This window comes from Gopherus evgoodei, chromosome 2, assembly GCF_007399415.2.
Source record: "Gopherus evgoodei ecotype Sinaloan lineage chromosome 2, rGopEvg1_v1.p, whole genome shotgun sequence".
Lineage (NCBI taxonomy): Eukaryota > Metazoa > Chordata > Testudines > Testudinidae > Gopherus > Gopherus evgoodei.
In genome coordinates, this window is record NC_044323.1 from 88789843 (window position 1) to 88814368 (window position 24526).

General features: G+C 41.2%; 1 protein-coding gene across 7 annotated transcripts in view; it reads right to left on the reverse strand.

The window, feature by feature from the left end:
• PDE1C (phosphodiesterase 1C) overlaps positions 1-24526 on the reverse strand; it is a 566690-nt gene that overhangs the window by 294743 nt on the left and 247421 nt on the right. Inside the window, exon 1 of one of the 7 annotated variants that reach the window (XM_030551319.1) lies at positions 9005-9576. The exons of the other annotated variants lie outside the window; for them this stretch is intronic. Within the exon in view, the coding sequence (XP_030407179.1) occupies positions 9005-9105 (101 nt within the window). The 5' untranslated portion in view covers positions 9106-9576. Of the gene's footprint in view, positions 1-9004; positions 9577-24526 lie in introns of those variants that run through there. 7 annotated transcript variants of the gene reach the window in all.

The following is a 24526-nucleotide window of genomic DNA, read 5'->3' on the forward strand; positions in this document are numbered from 1 at the left end:
GTTCCCTATGCTCTGCCTGCTACTCTACAAGACATGTTCCTCCCACTCTGGTGGGGTCCACTGCAAACCAGCGCTATGGCTAAAGCCCACAATACAGCCTTAGCCATTCAAATTTAAGTCAAGAATTTGTGCAGCAGAATTGTGCCAAGCAGAGCCCTTGGATACATGCCAGGCAGTTCTTTGACTCTAATGGGAGTTTTATTCACATATAGTGTCTGTCCCCATGAGTGTAACAATCATTTTACTACTGATGTGATGCCACAGACCTAGCAATATCCAGTGGTGTCACATTAATAGATGCATAACACAGCAATATAGGAAAAATGTGGCACACATCACATTTTAGGTCTATATACACACACACCTTAATAAACCCATTCTTTGCTCTGTCTCTCTCTCTCTGAGAGGGAGTATGACAACTCTAACATGGGTCCACTAGTGATGGTGTACAAAGACCCCCTCCCCCTGCATGCCAGTCCCTGCATTCATGAGTACGCAGGGATTTCACCCACCTAGGACCACATGTCATCCCAAAGAGGAGAGGGGATAGCATGCACTGGGCTGCTTTGGAAGAGCTCCCCCCAAGGAGGTGCATCACCTAACTGCCCCTTATCTGGGCCAATGGCTGAATTCCAGAGTTTGCCAGGAGCAAGTTAAAAGGGCAGTAACAAGCAACCTGCAGTGCTCGATAATTCTCTGAGAGCCACAACTTGGATTTTCTGCATTCTGGGTGAAATCCTGGCCACAGTGAAGTCCACAGGAGTTTTGTCATTGAATTTCACCCTCTCTCTCCTTCACAGTTTAATTTTGCTTAAATCCAAAGACACGTTCCAAATTAATCCACTTTTCATGCATACATTTTTCTTTTATGAATGCAAAAGACTAGTGGGCAAGTGTCTGCTGAGGCCAGGAGTAGAGTGGGCACAGAGACTTGCTTTCAGTAACCCCAGAATGAATCTTTCAGAGTTGAGGCACATCTGCAGGGCATCATGGGGATGCCATTGGCCACGCTTTTTTCTGCCCTAAGGATATATGGCCTTTCACATGCTCTAAATTACTTTGAAAATAGTTTAACACACACACTCCAGACTGTGAGCCTCATACCAGTTTTACCCCTATTAACTACATAGACTTTAATGAAGTTACTCCTTCTAGTATTTACAGCAGTGCTTCGTGAGATTGGGAACAGCCTTGTGAATCCAAAAGAAAAAAAAATCCAACTCCCCTATAAAACCTCTGATTTACCCAAATCCCCAGCATTTTGATAGAAATTCAAATCTGAGTAGATATGTTTCACAACTGTTAGTGTTTTACCAGGTCAGTCCTGATGTGAGGAGTTGGGTCTCGATTCATCCACCACCTGACAGCAGAAAAAGCCAAATGGTTTTAGTGTTACAGACATCAGGATTGGTGTAAATTTTTGACAGAATGAGACAGTGGAAAACTGATTAGGAATAATCAATATGAATTTCAGGAAGAAAAAACCCTTTAAAATCTTTAAAAAAGCTGAGTTGGTTTTAATACAGTGCTTGAATCCACCAAAAGCTGGCAAATTAGGGGATGAGCTGGCCTCATTGCCTTTAAAAATAAAACAAAACACTGGATTTTTCAGTGCTCTCCCCTCACCTGCTTCCTCTCTCCCTCCCCCCTTTTTATTTCAATGTTCTCAGCATGTATGGACTCCCATCTCAGAAAGGGTTTTTTGCTTTGCTTTGTTTAGAGCACTCCATAAAGAGATCTTTAATTTCCCCTTGAGCCAGGGCTTGAAATATATCTTCCCAATATAACTTTTTCATATCCCTGTTTTCTATGCAAGATTGTGAGCTTTACCACCCTGATATACAGAACCGATATTCAAAAAGCATTCAGTTTAATGTTTACAAAAGGAGCCCCTTTCTTATACGCCACAGTACCTTTTATGTGTGTTTGTTTTTAAACTGTAGGAATAAATAATTGCTTCTTAGAGTGTAGACATGATTCATTTGTACCACTACCAGAAGAGTAAAAGCTTTTTTGAGATTATGGGAAAAAACTATGGTGTTTCTTAGTCAACATTTTCATGTGAAACACAGTCTTCCTCTCTTATTGTTACCTACAGGAGTCATTTATTGATTTAAGATTCATATAAAAAGACACGAGAGGGAATAAAACTGACTGAAGGGTTGAGGCAAAATTTATCACATTCTACTGAACTGCTATGCCTCCAAACACTTCTTTTTAATTAACTTCTCCCAAAGCTGCTGTGCTTTTACTTATTCATTAAAAATACTTCCTACCCTGTCCCTTTTTCATTCATCAGAGAAAACTGCTGAGAGTCTCTTACTTCCTCTGTTACTTCAGAGACAACATTCCAGAAAGCACGAAGTAGACTTCTGTCCTCTCACATTGTGCACTGGTCCAGTGGGAAACTTTTGGGTCTTGTCCACACTACCAACAGAACAGTGGAAACAAAGGGCCCGATCCTGGAAAAATTTTACTTGGGTGAGTTGTCCTTATTCACACAGAGAGCTCAACCAAGGTAAAGCTCAGCATGATGAGACCCCAAATCATGTCTCAATACAGTTGTTGCTAGCAAATATGTCACATTCATTCCCTAACCAATAAAGACTTCTTGTTCTTTGGAGAATCACGGGTACTAAAGCAATCCTATAGATGAAACAACTACGGGTTCAGTCGTCTGTTCCCTGTGCACCTCGAACTCTTATGTTCAATGGGAAATTGGGATACAGGGGAAATCTGGACCAAGTATAAGAGGCCTGTAGTATGGTTTCATGACAAGGTTTGCAGACAGACAATTCCTGTCCACATTCATTAGGGAAGCCATACTTGAACCCTGTTAGCAACAACTGTGTTTAAATATGTTTGGAGCTAGCACAGTTCTGTTCCCTAGGTGAACAGGGCCTTAGTTTAAACCCTGACTCTCAGGAGATTCAGGAAGATTGAAACCAAGACCAAAGACAGCAGGAGTGCCTTTATCACCTCCGGAAAGGAATTAGAATATCATATTTTCCACTTGAGAAACTGACTAATTTAAACATTTGCTAACAAAGTGGTGCTTTCTGATGGGCTTTTTTAACCTCCTCAATCTGCTGCCAGCTAAAATATCTGGGGACAAAGCCCACTGTGTAGGAACATTTCAGGAATTAAAGGGAGCTCTCTGTTTTACTGCTTACTTGGGCTATGTAAATGCAAACGAGGCAGGCCAGAGTACTGTCAGTGGGAGAACCAGCTTTTCTGTACGTGGCATTTTTAAAGATGAAAACCTAAAAAATACTGTAGAACACATACCTGTCTGTATAGATAAGACAAATAAATGGATACATAGAGTGGTGGCACTTACTTGCAAACTTGCCCTTTAACTCATGGAAAGAATCTTTTCTGACTGAAGTCAGTTCCACAATTTACCTCAATGGAAGCAAAATTAAATCTTGAATAAATATAGGCAATAAGATCACCTCAACATTTGCAGTATTCAAGATACTTTCCTAAAGTAAGTTGATGGAAGTACTTTATCTGTATCTTAGGTACAATTGGTTAGTTTTAAAGGATCACCAACATGTATATAATGCATTTTTATTTTTTTCCTTCAGATTCTAAGTCTAGCTTCAAAATTAAATTATATAGGAGGATCAGAGAAAAGAGAGAAAGGGAAGGTAAAGCATCCATGTGAGTCCTGATTCAGGGATGGTTACTCTATAATTTCCTTTTTAACAGCATGGGGAAGTATTATGCATGGAGTCAGAGACTTATTATGAATCTATCAGTTTAGCATTGTAAACCTGGCTGCGGGGAAGAAGATTAATCTCCATTTTTCCCTGATTCCTCTGCAATGCTGAGAGGCAGATAGTGTTGATGTTGGTAATACCGAGTTGGCCAGAAATCAAGGTTTTATTTTTTGCACAAATACAGCAAAAAACATAATTGAAAATCTCTTCAGACTACATCCTCTTGTGGTTCAAATCAGGATAGTTACTCCAAATCTAATGGAACTCTTCTGGATTTACATCAACTGATGATTTGCACCATCAAAGCCCCATCAAAAACAGACACAACTCCAATTTTTAAAAAGACCTCAACTCCGTTCCTCATTCCCCCCACACCAGTAATTGCAGCCAGCTTGTACAGCAATTATTGATCTGCTTACTGGAGCTGAGTGCATAGTCCACTAATTAGAAGTCTAAGTTTAAAAAATGCACCCACAATTATTCACACCCACAGAAAAATTTTAACTGTAAAATCAGAGGCCATGTTTCAAAATCAGGTTTTCAGTTCTGTCATGGCCATTGTCCCTTATAAGCCCTGTTTAATATTGATGGACATCCTTTGTGAGGAGCACAAGTCTGTATTTACCAACCATAGTATTGTTAGCAAGTGGTCATGGAAGGGCACAGATGAGATAGAGTTAATTACAGATTGCCAGTTTTATCGACTTCTAAGCAATTCATTGGTAAAAGATGTTAGAGCCCCTGGCTGAGAAAGACAGGCTTGAATGAAGAACAACCTTGTAGATTAGGCATGTACTGCAAAGAGGCGAGTACAAACCTCCTGTTTGAAAATGAGGAGTCCTGTTTCTGTCACAAGAAGCTGTTAGGAGCCATAAATACACACTCAGCACCTTCATCAGAAACACAATTTCCTGAAGCCTTCTAAGCTTGTCAAACTTCATGGGACAATACTCTTCAGAAATAACAGGCACCAGAGAGGACTGCTGATGTATTAAATACATGCTCAACAAGACAAGTGCCACATATATGCCAGCTGCATGTGGGTGCCCATTGCAAAGGCAAGACAGCTTGCTTACTATTTAACCACCTGTGGATATTTATAATGGTGCAGCGTGAGCACACGTATCCAGACAGACTAAAACTGCATCAAAATAATGGTAGGCTTCTGGTTTTACCTTATAAAAGTTAGGAAATTCAGACCAGAGAATTCCATCCCTGACCTAACTTGTTGCACTTATCTATTCCCTTCCCTTGTGATACACTAAAATATAGCCAAGTAAATACCTCATCAGATCAATGAGGTTAAAAAGTCAAGGATTAACTATGACTGGTGTGCCCAGCTGAGGGCTGCAGCTGGCAACTCGTCAAAGACCTAACATCCTCACCTGAGTTACATTAATTGGAAATGATGGCAGGCAGCCCACAGCTTATACAGAGGCACAGCCCACAGACAAGGTACATTCATTGCTTTATCTTAATCTGAGCACAAAGATCAATATAAAGCAGCACCTACAGGAACCTGAAGTCTCTGTGGACTGTTCTTCCTAAAGAAAGATGCCATTGGCCACAGACTACTTTCTAGGGTTCCACGTAGCCCAGAGGCTCATTGTGTTCCCCTCACCACTTCCTCCATGCTTTAAAAAAAATGAACCTTCCCTTAAGCTCCCCCTGCACCCTCTTATCTGCCACGCATTCCCAAGCATAGATCTTCAGACCTGCGGAGAGCTCTCTGTAGGTCCGGGAACTGCAGAGGTGATGCCACAGTGGTTGCTGACTTGCTTTTCCTTGGAGGAAAGACAAGAGCCACATACAATGGACAATCTCTACATGTGGATCTTGGGATGAATGGGACTGTAGTGACTGCAAGTGCCATTCATAAAGAAATCCAGAGCTGCTCACAGTTCAATTCACCTTTTTTCATTATGCCAGAGATTCAAAAATTGGTCTACTTCTGTAAAAACACACTTTGCTGGGACACGTGTTTTGTTTTGTTTATTTTTTAAACAAAACTGGAAGAACTGTTTCTAGTGAAGATGAGTCCACTTTCAAGTGATCGTTGTTGGCACATCAGAAACATGATAACAATTTTGCCGATGCAGGCTTTTAAAGGGGAAAATTTGAAATCTCTGAACTGACATTTTGCAGATAGAAAACAAGGTAAAAGGACAAGCTTCTCGGGTATGAAAATCCAGCAAGACAAAAACTGAATTTCATACAGTTTTGACAGTACCTCACCACAGGTAATAGCCTATTACCAGACTTTTTAAAACATGTTTAATAAACCAATGCACACTGGCTCTTTTTCAGCTGTGATATATCCAGCAAATTAATAGGTATTTAGGTAAGTTATAAAATAGTCACTGTTTACCATGTAGATCTCTAATCAGAGATATATTAACAGTTTGCCAGACATAATTTATTGCCTCAGTGAGGCAATTTTTTGCAGTCTTCTACCTGAGAGAGCATTATGGCTCCATTGACTCAATATTCCTTCATATTACACAAATTTGCTGTGAGGAACCATTAGAATGTTAATATGTAGATGCCAGTTAAAGAACACTGGAAGAAGTGTTACTGAATATGCCCATTTTCAAATGTTAACGGTGAAGGGATTTAGATTGTACATGAACTAAAGACCAAATCCTCGTGCCGTTGCCTTGGCCTAGTAGCTGGGCTGAACATTCAGCAGATACTTAGGGATAAGGACAAGGAAACTTCTCTCACACCACACAGGAGAGTTCAGCATGCTAGTTGGCTCTTACATGCCCTTTTCCCATAGAGCAGAAGACCAAATAATTCAAACTGCAATAAATCCCCTAATCCCAAACCCTCCGAACCTGCCCCTTAAACACTAACTCAGAGTTCTCCACAGCTCCCTGGCAATGCACATCCTTTGCACACCTCTCACAAAGCCTGCCTATCTTGCACAGCAGAACTGCACTAAGTACGGTCCACAGGGACCCTCACCAGGGACAGGGTTTGCCCCTTAGTTAAGCAGAGAATATTCTAAAATACGGTGGTCTAAAAACAATTAATTTAAAATACAGTGTACTAGCCCCATGCCACCTTAGGCTTTGATCTTGTCAAAGCTAAGCAAGCTCAGATATGGTTAGTATTTAGCCAGACCTCCCAGGAAAATCTAGGTGGTGATTCAGTATGTTGGTCTGCCCACTAAGTCACTACTGAGTAAATACTCCATATGGTGTTAGGGGGTACTGTGTGGCTGCAGGTGCTGTCTTTCCAATGAGACTGAGATGTAAAACTGAACCCTGAGCACCCGCGATCATTAATGATCCCGTGGCCCTTTTCACGTGAGATGGGTCATGATCAAATTCCCAATTTGGGTTAATTACACTGCCAACCTAAAATTCCTAGGGCAGTTTCAACTGGCAGTGTTCTGTTTCATGTTCTGCCTTACTCTATTTTGTAGAGTTTGTGTCTATGAAAAAGCTCCAGCATTAAAAGGCTGTCTGCATTCCAGAGGTGGAAGAACAGATTCCTACATTTATCACAGCATATGGTTTATAAAGTGCTGTTCAATCTCTTGAGATGAAAGCACTTGTACAGTTGTAAAATATATAAAATAGCCACATCTTTGCTTTGAAAATTACCCCCACATATATAGAAAAAATAAGAATACTTCTGGTGTGAAACAGTGTGTGCCAATTTTTTTCACATGCTAAACTCTCGAACATGACAAATGGAAATGGAAACACTTCTGAAGTCTTAATCAGAGTAACACAATTGGAAAGCTGAAATGTATTGTCTTACAGCGAGACATTTTACAGGAAAGCAAGGAAAGCTATCTTACAATACATTGTTTCCTACAGGAAGAGAGATCATGAAACTCACAAGATAAACGTGTATTTTATGGATGCGCAGTATATAGTTCTTATGCACACACAAGGCGAGTATACTAGCAGAGTGCACATAAAGTACATAACACAGCATGGTTCTGATCATTGTGCATCTGGGATAACTCCTTTGAAGTCAATGCAGGTACCCAATTTGCAAGGGTGTAAAATGAGATTAGAATCTGTTTGTCAGACTTCTATTGAACAACAATGCTATGGAAGATTTAGGCACAGATCTGAACATCAGATGTAGTCTGAATCAGAATGCAGCTATTATTACATTTAGCCATAAATTCATGAACAAGTAATTATACGACATGGTGCAGAGACTTGAAAATGAGAGGTTTGGTACTCTATAGCTATTCTATTTGGAATGGTTACGAGACAGCTGTCATCTAGTTTGATTTAGCTTCTTCATAAAACAGGCTTTCTGGACTGAAGCCTTGAGAGAAATACTGTACTACTTCTAAGCCATTAAAACTCTTATAGAAGTACTGGATGTTATTTATAAAATATGACATCATTGCACACATAAAATATTGCTAACTTTTTAGTTGTTAGCCTACTTCATATATGTTTCTTTGGCCCTCTCCTCAGAGGGAAGAAATTTTATAATTCCAACATGTGAGGATGAAAAGACAATCATTTCTGAATATCTGGACAGATGCAGCTTATTATGGTAACTTTTTTAGGCTTCATCAGAAACTCAGGAGCCAGTAAGTGGTATGCACTTTAATACATACAAGTAGGACAAAAGATCCTGTCTATATAACCACTCTGGATTGTCTAATTTTACTTCTGATCCATCACAGCACCTTTCTTTAGTGAACATACCTCTTCTGTGCTTACCACAGATGTATAAATTAATAAACACAATCTGACCTGCATGTATGAATATTAATAAAAGAACATGGATTTCCTGCCATTATAACTGCTACTAGAAATGTTTTCAAACTGTACCTTCTTCCCCATTTGTTTATATTAACCTGTTTAGTTCTGGACCTGGTGTACAAACAGCAAAAAGAATGTCTTCTTAATCTATCTATGTTTATCAACAACCTTAAAAATGCCTAGGCTTTGAATTAAGTATCACTTTGTGTATACTGAAGCTATTCTACTATAGCAAGCAAAATAATTAATATCTTGGTAACTGTTATTTACAATGCCTCTTCTAATGACACTTCAGCACCCTCATTGGGAAACGTTAGTTCTGTAGCAACCAGTTTCAGCACATTTAAGGAAGCAAACTGTTCTTTTGTACTAAGTAAGGGCAAGTCACTGTATTTACTGAGAGCAGGTGTGGAAACTCTTGGGTTATTTTAAAGGTACACAAATGAAATGAACTATAAACTGTCATAATAATTATTTTACAACAATGGTTGGAAATAGAGAGAAAGAAGAGGGATAAGAAAGAGTACTACTTACAATCCTCGCAGACGAAGCCAGATTTTCTCGATTTGTTCTGGCTGTAGATATTTCAGAGAGTTGCTCTCAAATTCTTCAATTTCCTTAGTTGGTGACTCCATAGCTGCAGGTTATCACTTTGGTTAAAGCTCAGAGAGTATGGACACCACCCCCCACACATGCACACACTCCACCTTTAACACTGACCAGGAGCAGCAAGCATTTTTACAAACACTTCCCCCGCACACACATACACCTCTCCCTTCAATTAGAGGAAGTATGTGTAGACAGCAAGAACTCCAGGTGTACACTGAGGGTAGCTGTGGCAATATGCCATGGTCCTGAGTCTGATGGAGGGGATTAGAGGCTGATCTCCAGATTGAAAGCCATCACAGATTTTTTTACAATAAGCCAAGGATACAATCAGTAATGCCAGCTGAACGATCTTTAGCAAGGAAGGGCGGGGGAACCCTTGCTGACAACTGAGCTGTCTGATGAAAGACTGGGGAGTATTGGCAGTTGTACAGTTGATTCTCTGCTTCCCTATTCGCTGGACCCTGTGAGTCCTCACTCCATCGTGCTGTGAAAGGCAGCCCTCATTCCCTCCAGTGCTGGTCCTCCCTCTCCTTCTCTTTCATTTCAGTCTCATCCCCTCCCTTGTTTTCTTCCATTTACCAGCAGCTCTGCTGACAGACAAGAAAACTGACAACTGAGGAAAAAGTCATTTGTCAGCATAGCCCAGGCAATGTCTCTCTCTCTCTCTCTCTCTGTCACACACACACACACACACACACACAGGCATGCAGAGTGAGAATGAAAATTAAAGGAAGTAAATTGCACAACTCACTTCTGAGTGCAGCCAGCAGGCTTTCATGAGCGAGCAATACGGAGAACACGCAGCAGGGCTTCAACTTAGGCAAAATTAATTGAAAATAAATAAATAAAGCCAGTAACCAAGGACCAAAACCAGAGGACAAGGGAAGTTCTTCGCTGAAAATATATCAAGTCCAGTGCAAACATTAATAATGAACATGTCTCCCCTCCAGAAATGTAAGCAACAATAACTAGTACTGGTACATAAACAACAATATTTATATGAACCAAAATAATCGTAATCCAAACAGTAACTATTCTAACTTTCACCAAGAGAAGTAATATTAGCCAGTTCTGAAGTCTCCACCAATGTATCTGTTTATTTGATATGTGCAGCTGGAGTAGGGTGAAAATTATTTTTAAAACTTTGCACCATCAGACTCAGCATGTTCTGTCACATATTGCAGCCGCTGTCTGGTGTCCTTTGAGAAACCAACCCTACAGTGGGTGAAAAAGCAACTTCTGAAAATCTGTTTGCTGACTATGCCTCTCTATTACAGCTGTACAAATCTATCAGTTACCCTAAGTAATTTGTGGCATGAAACATGATCTATTCACTAATGAGCCCAATTCTAAAAACTCTTGTTCACATGAGTAGCCCTTCCTTGTTATGCAACTAGTTCCACTGTCTTCCATCAAACCCCATCTGGGCCCATATCCTGTTATCTGACAGGAAAGGATAGATTCTTACACCTATATGGAGTCCCACTGGAGTTAGTGGAATTCCACCTAGTTGTAGGGGTCTGTAGGGTGCATGATTCATGGCATTAATTTGATTTGTTTCGCTATTAATTTTGCAAATTGCATGCCCCACTTCCATATATTCAAGACTGCTTTTCATATTTAGGAATACTGAAGAAGAATATTCACTAAGGTAAAGGGAAGTTTTCACCAGTTAAAAAAAAGTCAACAAATAAAAGGTTTGAGATGAAACCTCAAAATGTTTTGCTTTCTTTCAAAATAGCAAAAATGTGATAGTGTCATTTAAAATGCAGTGATATTCTTCCTCTCATCCCCACACACTCAGCTCTGTTCTCTAGAAATAAATCCAAGTAAATTAATTGCAAGCCTTTGTCTTATTAGACTTTTAACTACATGAATGCAGCATAGTCTAGGGGACAGAGCACAGGACTGGGAGTCAGACTTTGGTTCTATTCCCTGTTCTGCCTCTGGCCTAATGGATGACCTTCGGCAAGTCACTTCTCCGCCTTATGCTCAGTTCCCCTATCTGTAAAATGGGCATAACAATGCCAGCTTCCTTTGTAAACATTAAGATCTGCTGGTGAACAGTGCTGCATATTGTTACTACTTTCTTTTACCCATCACCTGTCCAATGTGTGTGCTGTGCCTTTGAACACTGGGCCCTTTGTAGATTTAATTTCAAAGTGCAGAGTGCATAATTTAAGGCACTCATTTATACATTTTGGTCTCAATTAGCAGACACATTCACATTTTGCTATAAGAATCCTGTTTGCACAGGTCTCCCAGGTGCTGGCTCCTGAGGCTTTGCAGAAACAAAGACAAATGCAGGCATAGGGAGTTAAACTCACATAGACAAAAGTATCTGGGGGCACATAGTCTATAGTATCATTTCCTAAGATGCTTGGAAGACCAAAAGTCCCTGTCCCCACAACTTTCTGTACTTTATGCTTTTTTAAAATTACTTTTCATTTTATTGAAAGAGCTTTAGGGTTACATTTGCTCACTTCAGCTTTATAGAAGAACCCCATATTAAGTTCTATTTACTACAAAGTATCATCACCTGAACAGTGAAGCATTACCATGGTGCCATCAACCATCCACCCTGCAGAGAAGTATTCTTCTTTCAGTAACAGGAATATCAACTTCACAATTTAGGAGTAATATATACATCAAAACTTACTTCTTAAGAGTAATAACATGGTACGATAAGATGTGTGGCTAAGAGATCTTATATAACTACCTCAGGTACAAGACAGGTCAGAAAAATTTCTAAAGGAGCCAACAAAGCATCTACTTTAAACCCTTGACCTTTAATTATTTTCCATACAAAGAGTATCCTAAAACACATTACAGTACAGATATGAACAACAGCAGAGGAACAGAAAAAGTGGTAGGTCAGGAAGAAAGCAAAAAAATATCGTTCTCAGCTGAGATTTAAAATGATATGGAGAGAGAGATACATATGAGAGATATAGGAATGTTGCTCCAGATGACAAGAGCTGCATAGAAGGTGGCCTTAGCATGGGGGCCAAGATTTTGAGGAGAGACATACAGAAGGAAGATACTTGACAAATCAAAGGCTGTAGAGTACCATTTAAAGTTGGAGGCCCCATAGATTTGTCCCTTCCCTCTCCCCCACCCCCAACCCCTTGTCTCTCAAATGCTTCCCCATCACCAGCATGACGATCCCTCGGCCTGTGAGCCCGCACACCCACCCCCTCCAAATTTGAGTGAGTGGTGTTGCAACCTGGCATAAAGTGTCACACCGCTGTTCAGGTGGTGCCCCAATCACTCCACAGCCTGTGAGGCAAATAGAGAAAGCAGGGAAGAGTAGAAAGAGAGATGAGCCCTATGCAGCTGGCTGGGACATGTCCACGCAGCTTAAGAACTAGGGCGATTTTGAACTGGATCCTATTGTGAATGGTAACATTGGGCTGCTCTTAATTTTCAGCTGCCTTGCACCTCAGTGGATGGACTGCTGGATAATGAGGCCAATGGAGTATTGTTTCAGTCCATTTTTATCTTTGGAGGTCTTGAAGATTATAAACTTTTTAGTGCAGGGACTGTGTCTTCCTATATGGCTGTATCACACCGGGTTCTATTGCAATAATAATATTAAGGGTACAAAAACTAGGGGAAATCCTTTCTGAGGCAAAAATCCTGCTGAAGTCAAACGAGGTTTTCACTATGAAGGGAACAGAGTATTAGATTGAAAGGGAGTTGCAAGACCCATGATAAGAAGTAGCAAAGGAACAGATGAGCATTTCGGCAGAAGAAGAATTAAAGCAAAGGTACTAACCGGCAATGGTACACAGACGTGATATGCAGATACCTGAGACGAGGGAGGAAAAGTACAATGTCGAACGATGCCAGCATTACAGGCTGTGGGGGGCAATGGAAGGTCTGAGACAAGAGACAGAGAAGAGCTGGGAAAGTGTTCGAGGATGCGGCTCTTGCCAAAGAGAAACACTTCTGCATTTGAGACATGTAGCTGAAGGAAGTTGAGACTAAAGGCACAAGTTTATCTGCTTGACATAGAGGTGGTGAGCAGGAAAGCATCATTGAAGATGCAGCAGCTGGTAAGGTGGCTTCCTGCCCCATTTGATTTAGTGCAGTAGCATGTAACTTGGGATCAGGGAGAAGGCCCCTGGTGTGACTGTAGAGAGCAGCACAACTCAGTTAACCAAATAAATAAAGCTACTAGCAGGAGGATCTAGCATTCTCTGTTTGTATTTTCCCTCCTTGGTTAGTGTTTGGTACAGAAGTTCAAGTACAGAAGAATTCTAAGAAAAATAGACCCTACATGATTATAAAACAAAATATTTTTTCTGTGCATACCTTAAAAAAGCAATCACCTAAATATGTGATAGCTTGTCCTTTCTCCCACTGTAATATGAAAATATAAAGCTACTAATCAAGTAGTAGTTAAACACTGGAATAAATTGACTCGGGAGGTTGTGGAATCTCCATCTCTGGAGATATTTAAGAGTAGGTTAGATAAATGTCTATCAGGGATGGTCTAGACAGTATTTGGTCCTGCCATGAGGGCAGGGGACTGGACTCGATGACCTCTCGAGGTCCCTTCCAGTCCTAGAGTCTATGAATCTATACGTGCAGCATGAAATTGCAGTAAGCAGGGGACTGGAAGTCAGAATCCTTAGTTATTCTGGCAAACTTCCAATTCCATTGTTTCAGTACATTCTATGTAGGTATTTATATCTCACAGCAAGTGATTAGCACTTCACACAATCAGACCCTCTGCAGCCTTGGTCAAGTCGCTTAACCTGTGTGTCTCAGCTTGCCCATCTGTATAACGGAATGAATAAGACTTAACCATTAAATACAAAGCTTGTGCATGGTGAAATACTTTTCCACAAAAAGAGTATAATTGCATTTTATTTTATTTTTTACAGAGGAGGAAATAATTAAAACAAAATCCTGCTAGCTACAGAAATGCTCCAGGGGATGGGAGGTGGAACCTTTTCTATTATTAATCTAAAGCAGTTGTGCACAAATTGCAATCCATAGATAACTGGTGGTCTGTGGAGCAATTGCTGGTGAGCTGGTGGTCTATGGAGCAATTAATGGGTTATCTGGTTAAATTAAGCAGGCTCTTCATATTTCGTGATGTTAAATTGTATCAGTAACACCTAAAGATACATTAAATGTTTTTTCCTGTTACTAATTCAACAACTGCTGTAGTTGCCACAGGGATGTTATGCCATCATGAATGGGAGGGAAAGCTTCCACATGAAAATCTTTCCCTGCAGTGTGAAGTTTTATTAACAGTAATCTTGTAATTGTGGTGCATGGAAAAGCACGTTCCATCTGTGAGGCTACTGTAGGCTCAGCCAGCAGTTAGGTGCTATAGGGCTGCAGCCTGCAAACCTGGAGGACTCGGATGTAGGCTTTTGGGATATCATGAAAGTTGCATAAGCAGCACATCATGCCAAGATATTAGGTGGCTAGGGGTGCAAGGAAACTCTTCTAAAGAGCCAAGAGAAGAAAGAAAAGGGTGGTTTATATTGGACTTCTTACCACGAGATGGAAAAACAGTGAAATGAAAGGTGAAAATATTTATTTATTTACAGAGTTTCAGTTCTCAGGGTGCAAGCATGATTGTGAAGCGTTAGGAACCTTCAGTTCTAACCTTTCTGCACTTCAGCATTCATTCAGATCTGAACTATCTTTGTCCAAGCCCCAATCTTATGTCAACGACGAGCTGTCCATGATCCACGAGATTTCACAAGTGAGGCAGAAGGAAGTGGGGTCGAGATGGAACACACCTAGCGAAAATGTAGGTGTTGCAGGAAGCAGTAGTGTTAACAATTCCACAGGTGGCTCTCTTTTCTCTAAGACAGTACTAGCCAACATACTTATATGCTGTTGGAAACACTGTTTTTCAGAGGAGACATAAAACTGAGGCTTAATCTCTTGACATTATTCAAAATCTCATGGCAATTTTCCTCAAGAGCAGAGGTATTAAAGTTGGGATCATGGGCAAAATCTATCTAAACTCTTCCTGCAGTTTCCCTTCGATATAATAATCTTCTTCACATCTGTTTTAAAGAGTTGCTATGCACTATTAAATAGCTGTTGTGTCAAATGGGAAGCTGCATTTCAGTGGTGGGTGGTATAATTACTATATAAAATATCTGTCTGTTTATAAATCACTTGGGGAAACTTCAGAGCACACTTAACTGAAAGATATTATTACAACTACTTGCACTTAAGTTTGGTGCTTCTTTCTTGCTTACTTTCTTAAGTAAGCTGTTACCCTGTCAAATTGCACCATATAAATAGCATATGCTTAGCTTTGTAGGAAATTCCAAGACAATGATTATGGCTGTAAACATTATGAGCCTTTTCTAAAAAAAAATCCAACATTAACATCCTCTAACCTGCTTTATCTTCATACTGATATACAGTGTGCAGGAGCAACCTCCAACTGACTGACACTTATGGGCTGAGTAAAGGAGAAGCTTTCTTTAGCTCGCTGAGGCAAGAAGGTGCATGAGACGTAAGAAGGTCCAATTTCCATGCCAGGGTCCATGGCAGCATGTAAGTTGCAAAAATACAGTCACAAGTTCAGCCACAAGATGGAGAATTACACCAACAGGTTATGTTCATGTGGAGTGTCGGACCACCATTTGGCAGATGCAGCAAAAATTGACCTACTGGTATTTCTTACTCACCTTCAGAAAGGATTAGTGCTCAGTCAAATAAAACCTCATGTGAACTCTGAAGTACACTACATGACAAATCTTCAGCAAGGCTTTGGAGGGTGCATATTATGGGTCATAACAGTTGGGTGTGCACTGCAGTGTACTTCTGTGGTGGCTGCAATGCTGCACAGGCTCCAGCCAACTATGCTGTACCTGTGCACATACATGCAGTCACTCAGGAGAGTGTGACATTCAGCATGAGGACTCAAAGCGATTCAGTACATTTGCTTCGGCCTCCGAACAAGATAGATGACACATGAACAGAATTACATGCACTTGATTCAGCTTCTATCACTGGGTGGAAATGAAACAATCTTCACAGAAATTGTAAACATTGTTGAAAATAAAAAATTGAAATGATAGTTCAGATATCTAAGGTACAGTTTAATTGAGAAGATCATGGATAGCAGATGTCTGACAAACTGTCTCTCATGAAATGAAGACTGATTAAAGTTATCAGTTACAGCAGTGTGAATGGATGCTGTTGTCAGTGGATTTACACAGGCATAATGCAGGCCCATGGTCTCAAATCTCTGTTGTAATTCCAAATTCTATGAGTTTATTAAAACTAGATGAATTTACCAAAAACCATTCCTGCATCGAATGCAAAAACTAACCCGTTAACTATCCTGCACTGACATCAGAACCCATGGGATTATAACCTCTGTAAAAGCTGAGCTTTAAGAAAACATCAATTCCATTCTGTCATGTACGGAGACAGCAAAATACTCAAGCTACAGTACCACCATTTCTTTCATAGCCCATGAGACTTTATAAAGATGTTCAGCAAAACACAAATATGTAACAGGTAGAGCTAGTTGAAAAAATATTTCTCTCTCAGCAGAAAATTTCAGCTTTTCAGCAAAAAAATGAAAAGCCAAAACTTTTTGACCACAAAAATGTTGCCCAAAAACTGGTGGTTTAAAAATTAAAATTTTGATTCAGAAATGCTACTCTGGTGCCTCCTGGGAATTATAGTTCAAGTACCTCATGCCTTCATTCTCCTCTCTGAGCTAGGCACTGTGGCCAGACTATATCTCCCCATGATGCACCATGGTTTCCTCTTTATCTGAGGCACTGTGATGCATCATGAGAGTTCCTAGTGCAGTCCCTTCATGGGAAATGACAATCAGCCACGGAACCTCACACATAGGAATGGGACCATGAGCAACCTGAACTGCAATATTTCTGAATCAAAATTTTCAGTTGTCAGGTGTTCTGGTGATTTTGTTTGTCTTTTAATGAAAAGTCCAAATCTTCAGCAGAAGGCAGATACTTGTGAAAAATCATGTTTAATCAAAAACTCAATTTTTGGCCAAAAGTCAGTTTTAATGAAAATTTTCAAACAGCCCTAGCAACAGGCTGTCTGTCAAATTCCATTGAGCAGCAGTTTCATCAAGGCTGATCTGCTTTGACGTCTGACCTGGCTGGTTCTCACTTGCTCAACTCCATTGAAACCAGATTTAGAAGAAGTCTCTGCTCAGATCTTTCTTCATCCCTATAACTACTGTGATACTCATCAAAAACTAAATTTCCAGGAAGATGACACTTATATTGTTATTGTAAACTCACATCACTGCATCGACTCCATGAGAATCTTCATAAATGAAGATTCAGATTCATTCACAGTAATGGCACTTTGATGCATTACAAAAAGCACTGTCAATCTGAAGAGCACTTTGAAAAACCTATTTCAGGGAGGCTTAAAAATTATTTTACTATGCAAAGAAGTAGAAGGAAGGCGGGATTATAGAGAGCTGATGGCTAGGGAAAAGGGAGCTTTACAAAATCCTCAGACAATGAAAACTGAGTGGAGCCTGATGGTTGGAATTGGTGCTATGAAGCATCATTACGGTAAGCAGGTGAAATTCAAGGGGTAAACAAATGGAATTAATTAAATAAACTTACCTGTCATTAGAAAGGAGAGTAAAATAAAAAAACTCCCTGAGCTTTAGCTTTTTTTTTTTCCTAAGCAAACACTTCATGAAGTTCCAGTCAAACTATTTTCTGAGGCTCTGAAATATTTGGACAACATTCTTGCAATATTTCCAGCTGGAAGCAGAAGAGCTAGAAATCCTCTGTCTCATGAAACAGACTGTTCTCACAGACTTTTCAGACAGAAGAGTTGGATGAATATCTGAACTTATCCAAAATGAAGTCCAGCTCAGACTGTTCAAGGTTCACTTACCACTAATTATATTAACTGAGAACTGGAGGTGTGGATGTCCTTGCCTGTTTTCATGTTACCAGTACATCCAAATCACTCATCATTACACAGACTGATGCTGCCCCCTACACCAGAAATGTACTCTGCTCAATCCTATGTTTGTCATGCAAATAACAAACAATAATCATTCAAATCGTCTCTTTGTTAAACTAAATAGATTGAGCTCCTTGAGTCTATTGCTATAAGGTAAGTTTTCTGACCCTTTCATCATTCTTGTGGCTCTGCTCTGGCCTCTCTCCTGTTTATCAACACCCTTCCTGAATTGCAGACACCAGAATGGGACACAGTATTCCAGCAGCGGTCAGACCAGTGCCAAATACAGAGGTAAAATAACCTTTTTACTCATACTCAAGATTCCCCGGTTTATGTATCCCAGGATCACATTAGCTCTTTTGGCCACAGCACTACACTAGGAGCTCATGCTCAGCTGATTATCCACCACAAACCCCAAATCTTTTTCAGAGTCACTGCTTCCCAGAATTGAGTCCCCCATCCTGAAAGTATGGCCTATGTTCTTTGCTCCTAGAGGTATAGATTTACATCCAGCCACATTAAAATCCATATTGTTTGCTTGCACCCTGTTTACCAAGCAGTCCTGATTGTTCTGAATCAGTGACCAGTTCTCTTCATTATTTACCAAGCCCCCAATTTGTGCGTCCACTTCAAACTTCTTTAGTGATGATTTTATGTTTTCTTCCAGGTCATTAATAAAAATGTTTAATAGTATAGGGACAAGAACCAGTCCCTGCAAGACCCTACAAGGAACACATCTGTTCAATGATGAGTCCACATTTACAATTACATTTTGAGAGCTCTCAGTTGGCCAGCTTTAATCTATTTTAATACATACCACTTGTCAGTCATCAATATATGCTAGACAAAGAGAGGGCATGAAAATCATTTCTAAACCAGACCTCAGTCTTCACCTTGCCTCATTCCCTGTACAGCAGACAGCATCCCTCATAGGCCTATCTCATTCCCAGCTCACCTTACAATATGTATCGAGTAAGGCTGTGGGAAACCAAATTATGAGATACTTTTTATTGTATTACCTGAGAAATTTCATGTGGTCATGTAATTCAAGATTGTACACACTTGCAAAGTCAAAATTAAGGCTAAGCATCCCGTGCTGCTGTTTCCTCACCACAGTGATTAACTGTGCAACTTTAACTTTCTCCCAGTATAGCTTTTTATTGTTTTTTCTCATTATAATAAAGTAGCTCTATTTTATACAGGAAGAAACCCAGCCGCTAATCATGTAGCTCTGAAAGACCCCAAATGCAACAGATAAAGGAAGTTACCTGTCTCTAACTGGGGGTTCTTTGAGATGTGTGGTCACTATCTGTATTTCACACACAGGTACGCTTGAGCATGAGGAGCCAGTGTCCAGACATTTTTAGTAAGCAGTGTCTGTTGGACCACAAAGGCGCAGTTATTCTCCTCACGCTCCAAACTGAGACTACAAAAGGCAGTGCAGACCGACGCCTCTCCAGTTCCTTATCTTACTAGAATTCTGGCGGATGGGGATAGAGAGTGGGTAATGGAATATAGAGAGGGACCACACATCCCAAAGAACATCCAGTTAAAGGCAAGTAGCCTCCATTTTTTCTTCAAATGATGGTCACTATGTATACTCCACATGCGGGAGACTAGTAAGCAGCAGTCACACAGTACATTGGTGCAAAGATGCAGATGTCATGGTTGTTTGTAATACTGCCGTCCCCACGGCTATGCAAAGCATAGTGTCTTGCAAAGGTGTGTAAGGAGCTCCAGGTGATCATCCTACATATTTCTAGTAAAGGTACTCTCACGAATATGCCGTAGAGGTGACTTACACTCTGGTGGAATGAGTTCTCACCTCCTCCAGTGAGGGAGGAGGAGGGAGAGAAATATGAGCTAACTGGTAGCAAAAGATGACACAGATTCAGAAACATTTAGAGAGTCTCTGGGTGGATAAGAGTCTGACCTCTCGATCTCTCTGTTATGGCAGTAAAAAGTCTACGTATTTTTCTAATTGTTTTTGTTCACTGCACATAAAAGGCCAGGGCCCATCACATCTCTAAAGAATGAAGCCTCATCGGAGGCATGCAGTTCTGAAAAACATACTGGTAAGTGGATGGCTTCATTAGTATGAAACTCCAAAATTACTTTAGGGACGAATTTTGGGTAGAGGAGAAGACAGACCTTCTCTTTATGAAAGGTGGCATATGGTGGGTCTGCTCCAAGCTCGCCCACCCTCCTGGCTCATGTAACGGTGATTATTTCGTTATAGCCATTTTGGTCCCAGGATATTAAAGACACAAGATGGAGGAGGTAATCTCTCTTACTGGACCAACTTCTGTTGGTGAGAGAGACAAGCTTTCAAGCTTCTTCAGGACCTGAAGAAGAGCTCCGTGTAAGCTGGAAAGCTTGTTTCTCACCAAAAGAAGTTAGTCCAATAAAAGATATTACCTCACCCATCTTGCCTCTGTAATGGCGACTAGGAAAGCAACTTTCACCAAGAGACAGGACAAAGTACCGGAGGCTAATGGTTCAAAAGGAGGCTTGGTGAGAACTGAAAAAGGTTGAGTCCCACTGAGGTGCTGGCTTCACCAGAGATGGAAGAGATCTGATAAGTCCTTTCAAGAATCTAGTCATCATAGGATGAGTGAAGAGAGTACAGTCCTCAATCGGAGAATTTGCTGCCAGATGGACCCATTGCAAACTGATTGAGACACCAGATGTCTTAAGGGTAAGTAGGCAGTCTAGGGTAACAGGAACACCAGAGGACTCTTGAGATAACAGGTGTTGTGGTGATCAACAGGAGAAACATTTCCATTTGGCTGAAAAACTTTTCCTGCTAGAATCCTTCCTGCTCTGGTTGAGAATGGAGTGACTCACTGTTGAACACAAGCACTCTCCTTCTGATGTCCATCAGAGCACCAGGCCTTGAGTTGTAGTGGTCCTGGGTTGGGATGCTTAATCATGCCACTGTGTTGCATAAACAGATCCGGAAGTGGTAAGATAACAACAGATGGACAGATTTAAATCTTCAGGGAATCTGAGCACTGGAACTGACTGGGACAGTTGTGCATGAGGAGGATGACTCAAGCCCTGTCATGGCAGATCTTTTGTAGGACTTGTGGTATCAGTAGGATGGTAGGGAAGGCATATCTGAGGCAGTCTGTCCAGGATAACAAAAGGATGTCACCCTTCAAAATTTGGCCCAGAGACACTGTTTCCTTGTGAGGCAAAGAGATCCTAGCATGGTATTTCACATTGGTTGAAGACCACATGATCTGTTGAAAAATGTCTGCTGAGACAGGCTGCTAGGGAGTTTTATGTGCCTCAAAAAGTATACTGCTGAGAGTGTTATGTCTCTACACATAGAGAGAAGGATCTGTTCTCCCCTCTGCTTGTTTGCATAGAAGACAGTCATTATATTGTCTGACATTACCTGGATATGGTAGGATCAGAGGAGTGGGAGGAATGCATTGCAGACATGAGGTACCACCCTTAATTCCAGTAAATGAGTGTGCATCTTGGCCTCCCAAGGGTTCCAGGTACCTTCTGCAGTGTGATTGTTCACATGAGCTCCGCATAAGGAGATGCCTGTGACTATAGTTGCCTCGGGGGTAAGTCTGAAGAAAAGAATTCCCACCCTAACATTCTACAGAGTTGTCCACTAGGTGAGAGAGGTCAAAACCTGATTTGGAATTATTACTTTGGTATCAATGTTATCTTTTTTCTGGTGTGTACATGTACTGAAGCCAGGTTTATAGACAGTGGAGATGGGGCCTGGTAAATAGTATAATATGGATGCATGAGGCGATGTGACCAAGGAGGATAAGGCAAATCCTGACTGTGGTCTGAGAGTGACTATGTTTCATTAGATCACTCATGATGCGGAATCTCTCAGTGGAAAGATAGTCTCTTGCTATAGTTGAATCTAAGGTTCCTCACATGAAGTCTATGGACTTTGTAGATGTCAAAGTAGACTTTTCACAGTTGACGCAGAAGATAGGAGCAGGAAAGGGAAGATAGAAGATGGAGCAGGAAAGCTGTCACCAACTGGACTTCCCCTGGTGGATCTGTACATCAAGAGCCAGTTGTCAAGATATGGACAGATGGTGAAGCCATTTTGTCTCTCCAAGATGCCACTACTGAAAGGATTTTTGTGAAGACTCTGGATGCTGTAAATACTCTGAATAGAAGAAGTCTGAATTGGAAGTGGTCCTTTCTCCAGTGAGGAATCAGAGGAATCACCTGTTGGATGGGTGAATGTCTATATGAAAGTAAGTATCTTTCATGTTGAGGGCCATGAACCAAATGCCCTCTTCCAGAGAGGAGATTACTGATGCCAATGTGATGTATTTTAATTTTTGAATGAATACTTTCAGTTAGCATAGGGTAAGAGTCTTTGTCCATCCACCAGATTTCTTGGGGACAAAGAAATATAGGGTATAGAGCCCCTTGCTCTGATGTTGGAGACGGCACTGGTTCTATGGTGCCTTTCTGGAGAAGAAAATTTATCTCTTGACAAAGAACCTCATGAAAGTGGTCCCTGAACAGGGGCTGGGAAGGAGATTTGTGGTGGGGAAGTAAGAAACTCGATTACATAGCCCTGGGGGATGATGTCTAGTACCCACTTGTCTGTAGTTGAGAGCAAAGTGGGTAAGGCAGCAATCAAAGGTTTGCGGGGCGGGGAAGGAGGCATGGCATCAATATTGGTAAGTGGTCCTCCTGCTTACAAATAAAGAATCCTTTGGATGGTCGGAGAAGCTGGGTGGTGGTTGTGGAGGTCGAAGTCGTCTTATATCTGGGTCTCTGAATCCTTTGCTTCTTATTTGGGGGTTCATATGGGCATTGATGATAGACTGTCTGAGGAGAAGATCTGGGCCTATAGGGTTGCTTGTGATGTTACCTCTTTGGACATGGGTGTAAATGCCCAGGTAGCAGAGAGTTATCTTAGAGTCTTTTAAACTGTGTGGATTGTGTAAAGACTTGTCAGTCTTTTCATTTAAGATGTTAGACTCATTTAGACTCATCAAAGGGAAGGTCCTTGATGGTATTTCTCCCTGGGGAACCCTCAAGACTGCAGCCATGACTCGTGTCTCATGACTACAATTCTGGCTCTAGAGGCAGTATTGGCTGTGTCTACTGCTGCTTGAAGTGATGTCTTGGCCACCAGCCTGCCTTCATCAATAAGGGCTTGGAACTGGGCCTTGTCTTCCTGGGGAAGTCTGTCTTTAAAGTCTGCAAATTTGACATAATGCAGGAAATCTTATTTTGCTAACAACGTCTGGCAGTTAGCAACTCTGAATTGGAGACTGGCTGATGAGAATACTTTCCTATCCAAAAGGTTGAGGTGTTTGGCACCATTGTCAGTTGGGGCAGGCTTGGAGTTCTGCACTGTGGACCTTTATGTAGCAGCTTACACCACTAAGCAGTTGGTGCCAGATGAGTGAATAAAAACTCTGCCCCTTTAGCTGACATGAAATATAATTTCTCAGCTCTTTTCAGAGTAGGAGCAGGGGTCTGGTAGGTTCCAAAATGGCTTAGTTGACAGGAACAGCAACCCTCAAAGAGCTATAGAGTTGGAACGTGTCTAGTAGGTCCTGTAGTGTGTCCTGGAGCTCTTTGACAGGAATCTGGAACTCAGTTGCCATCCACTGCAACAATTCCTAGTACTGCTTGTGGTCATTGGGTGAAGAGAGAGGATGGAGCAATTGCCTTATCCGGTGAGAAGGATGACATACCCAGCACAACTGGCGGATCTGGCTCAATCTCCTCCTACACAAATCCTGACAGAGCCAGTTGATATTGGCAGGGAGAGGAGAGTCAGTGCGATCCCCACATGGATCCATGGTGCCTGCAGTATGGATCTCCCAGACCCCTGTAAACCCAGTAAGGATCAACTGGAGGAGGGCCCCAAGGTATTGGGTACCAGTAATTCCTTGGGTAGCCATATTTGGAGGGAGGCAGATGATTCCAATACCTTCCTTGGTCTATGACTGGGTTTGTTTCCCCTGGGGGGAAACCTCATCTGGGGCATGTGATTCACTTCATGATATGATAGACTTGTTCTACTGGCAGTACTGCCAACAATACTGGTGGGAGTATATTCCAGGTTGTGGACATAATAGGGAAGTATACTCTTCCCTACCAGGTGTTTTTCCCAGGCACAGAGGTGTCCCTAAGAAGAGCCAGACCTGATAGCAAGGAAGATTGTGGGTTGGGCAGAAAGAAGATATCCTCAATGAGGTAAAGGCTTCAGTCCTCCTTCATGTTTGGGAAGTTCCAGACAAAGATATTGGCAGATCCAGGTCATCTAAAGGTCTAGTGTTTTCCCACATGGAAAATGTTGGAGCCGTCAGATGAGATCCCAGTACTGAACTCTCAGACAGAACCACTGGATACAGCTCATTAGGTTTCTTGGGAAGACCCAGAGATGATTCTGTCAGATCCTTCTTTCTTCATGCCTTTCCTTCTGGGACAGAAGGCTTATGCAGACCTTAGTCTTTGGGACCCACACAC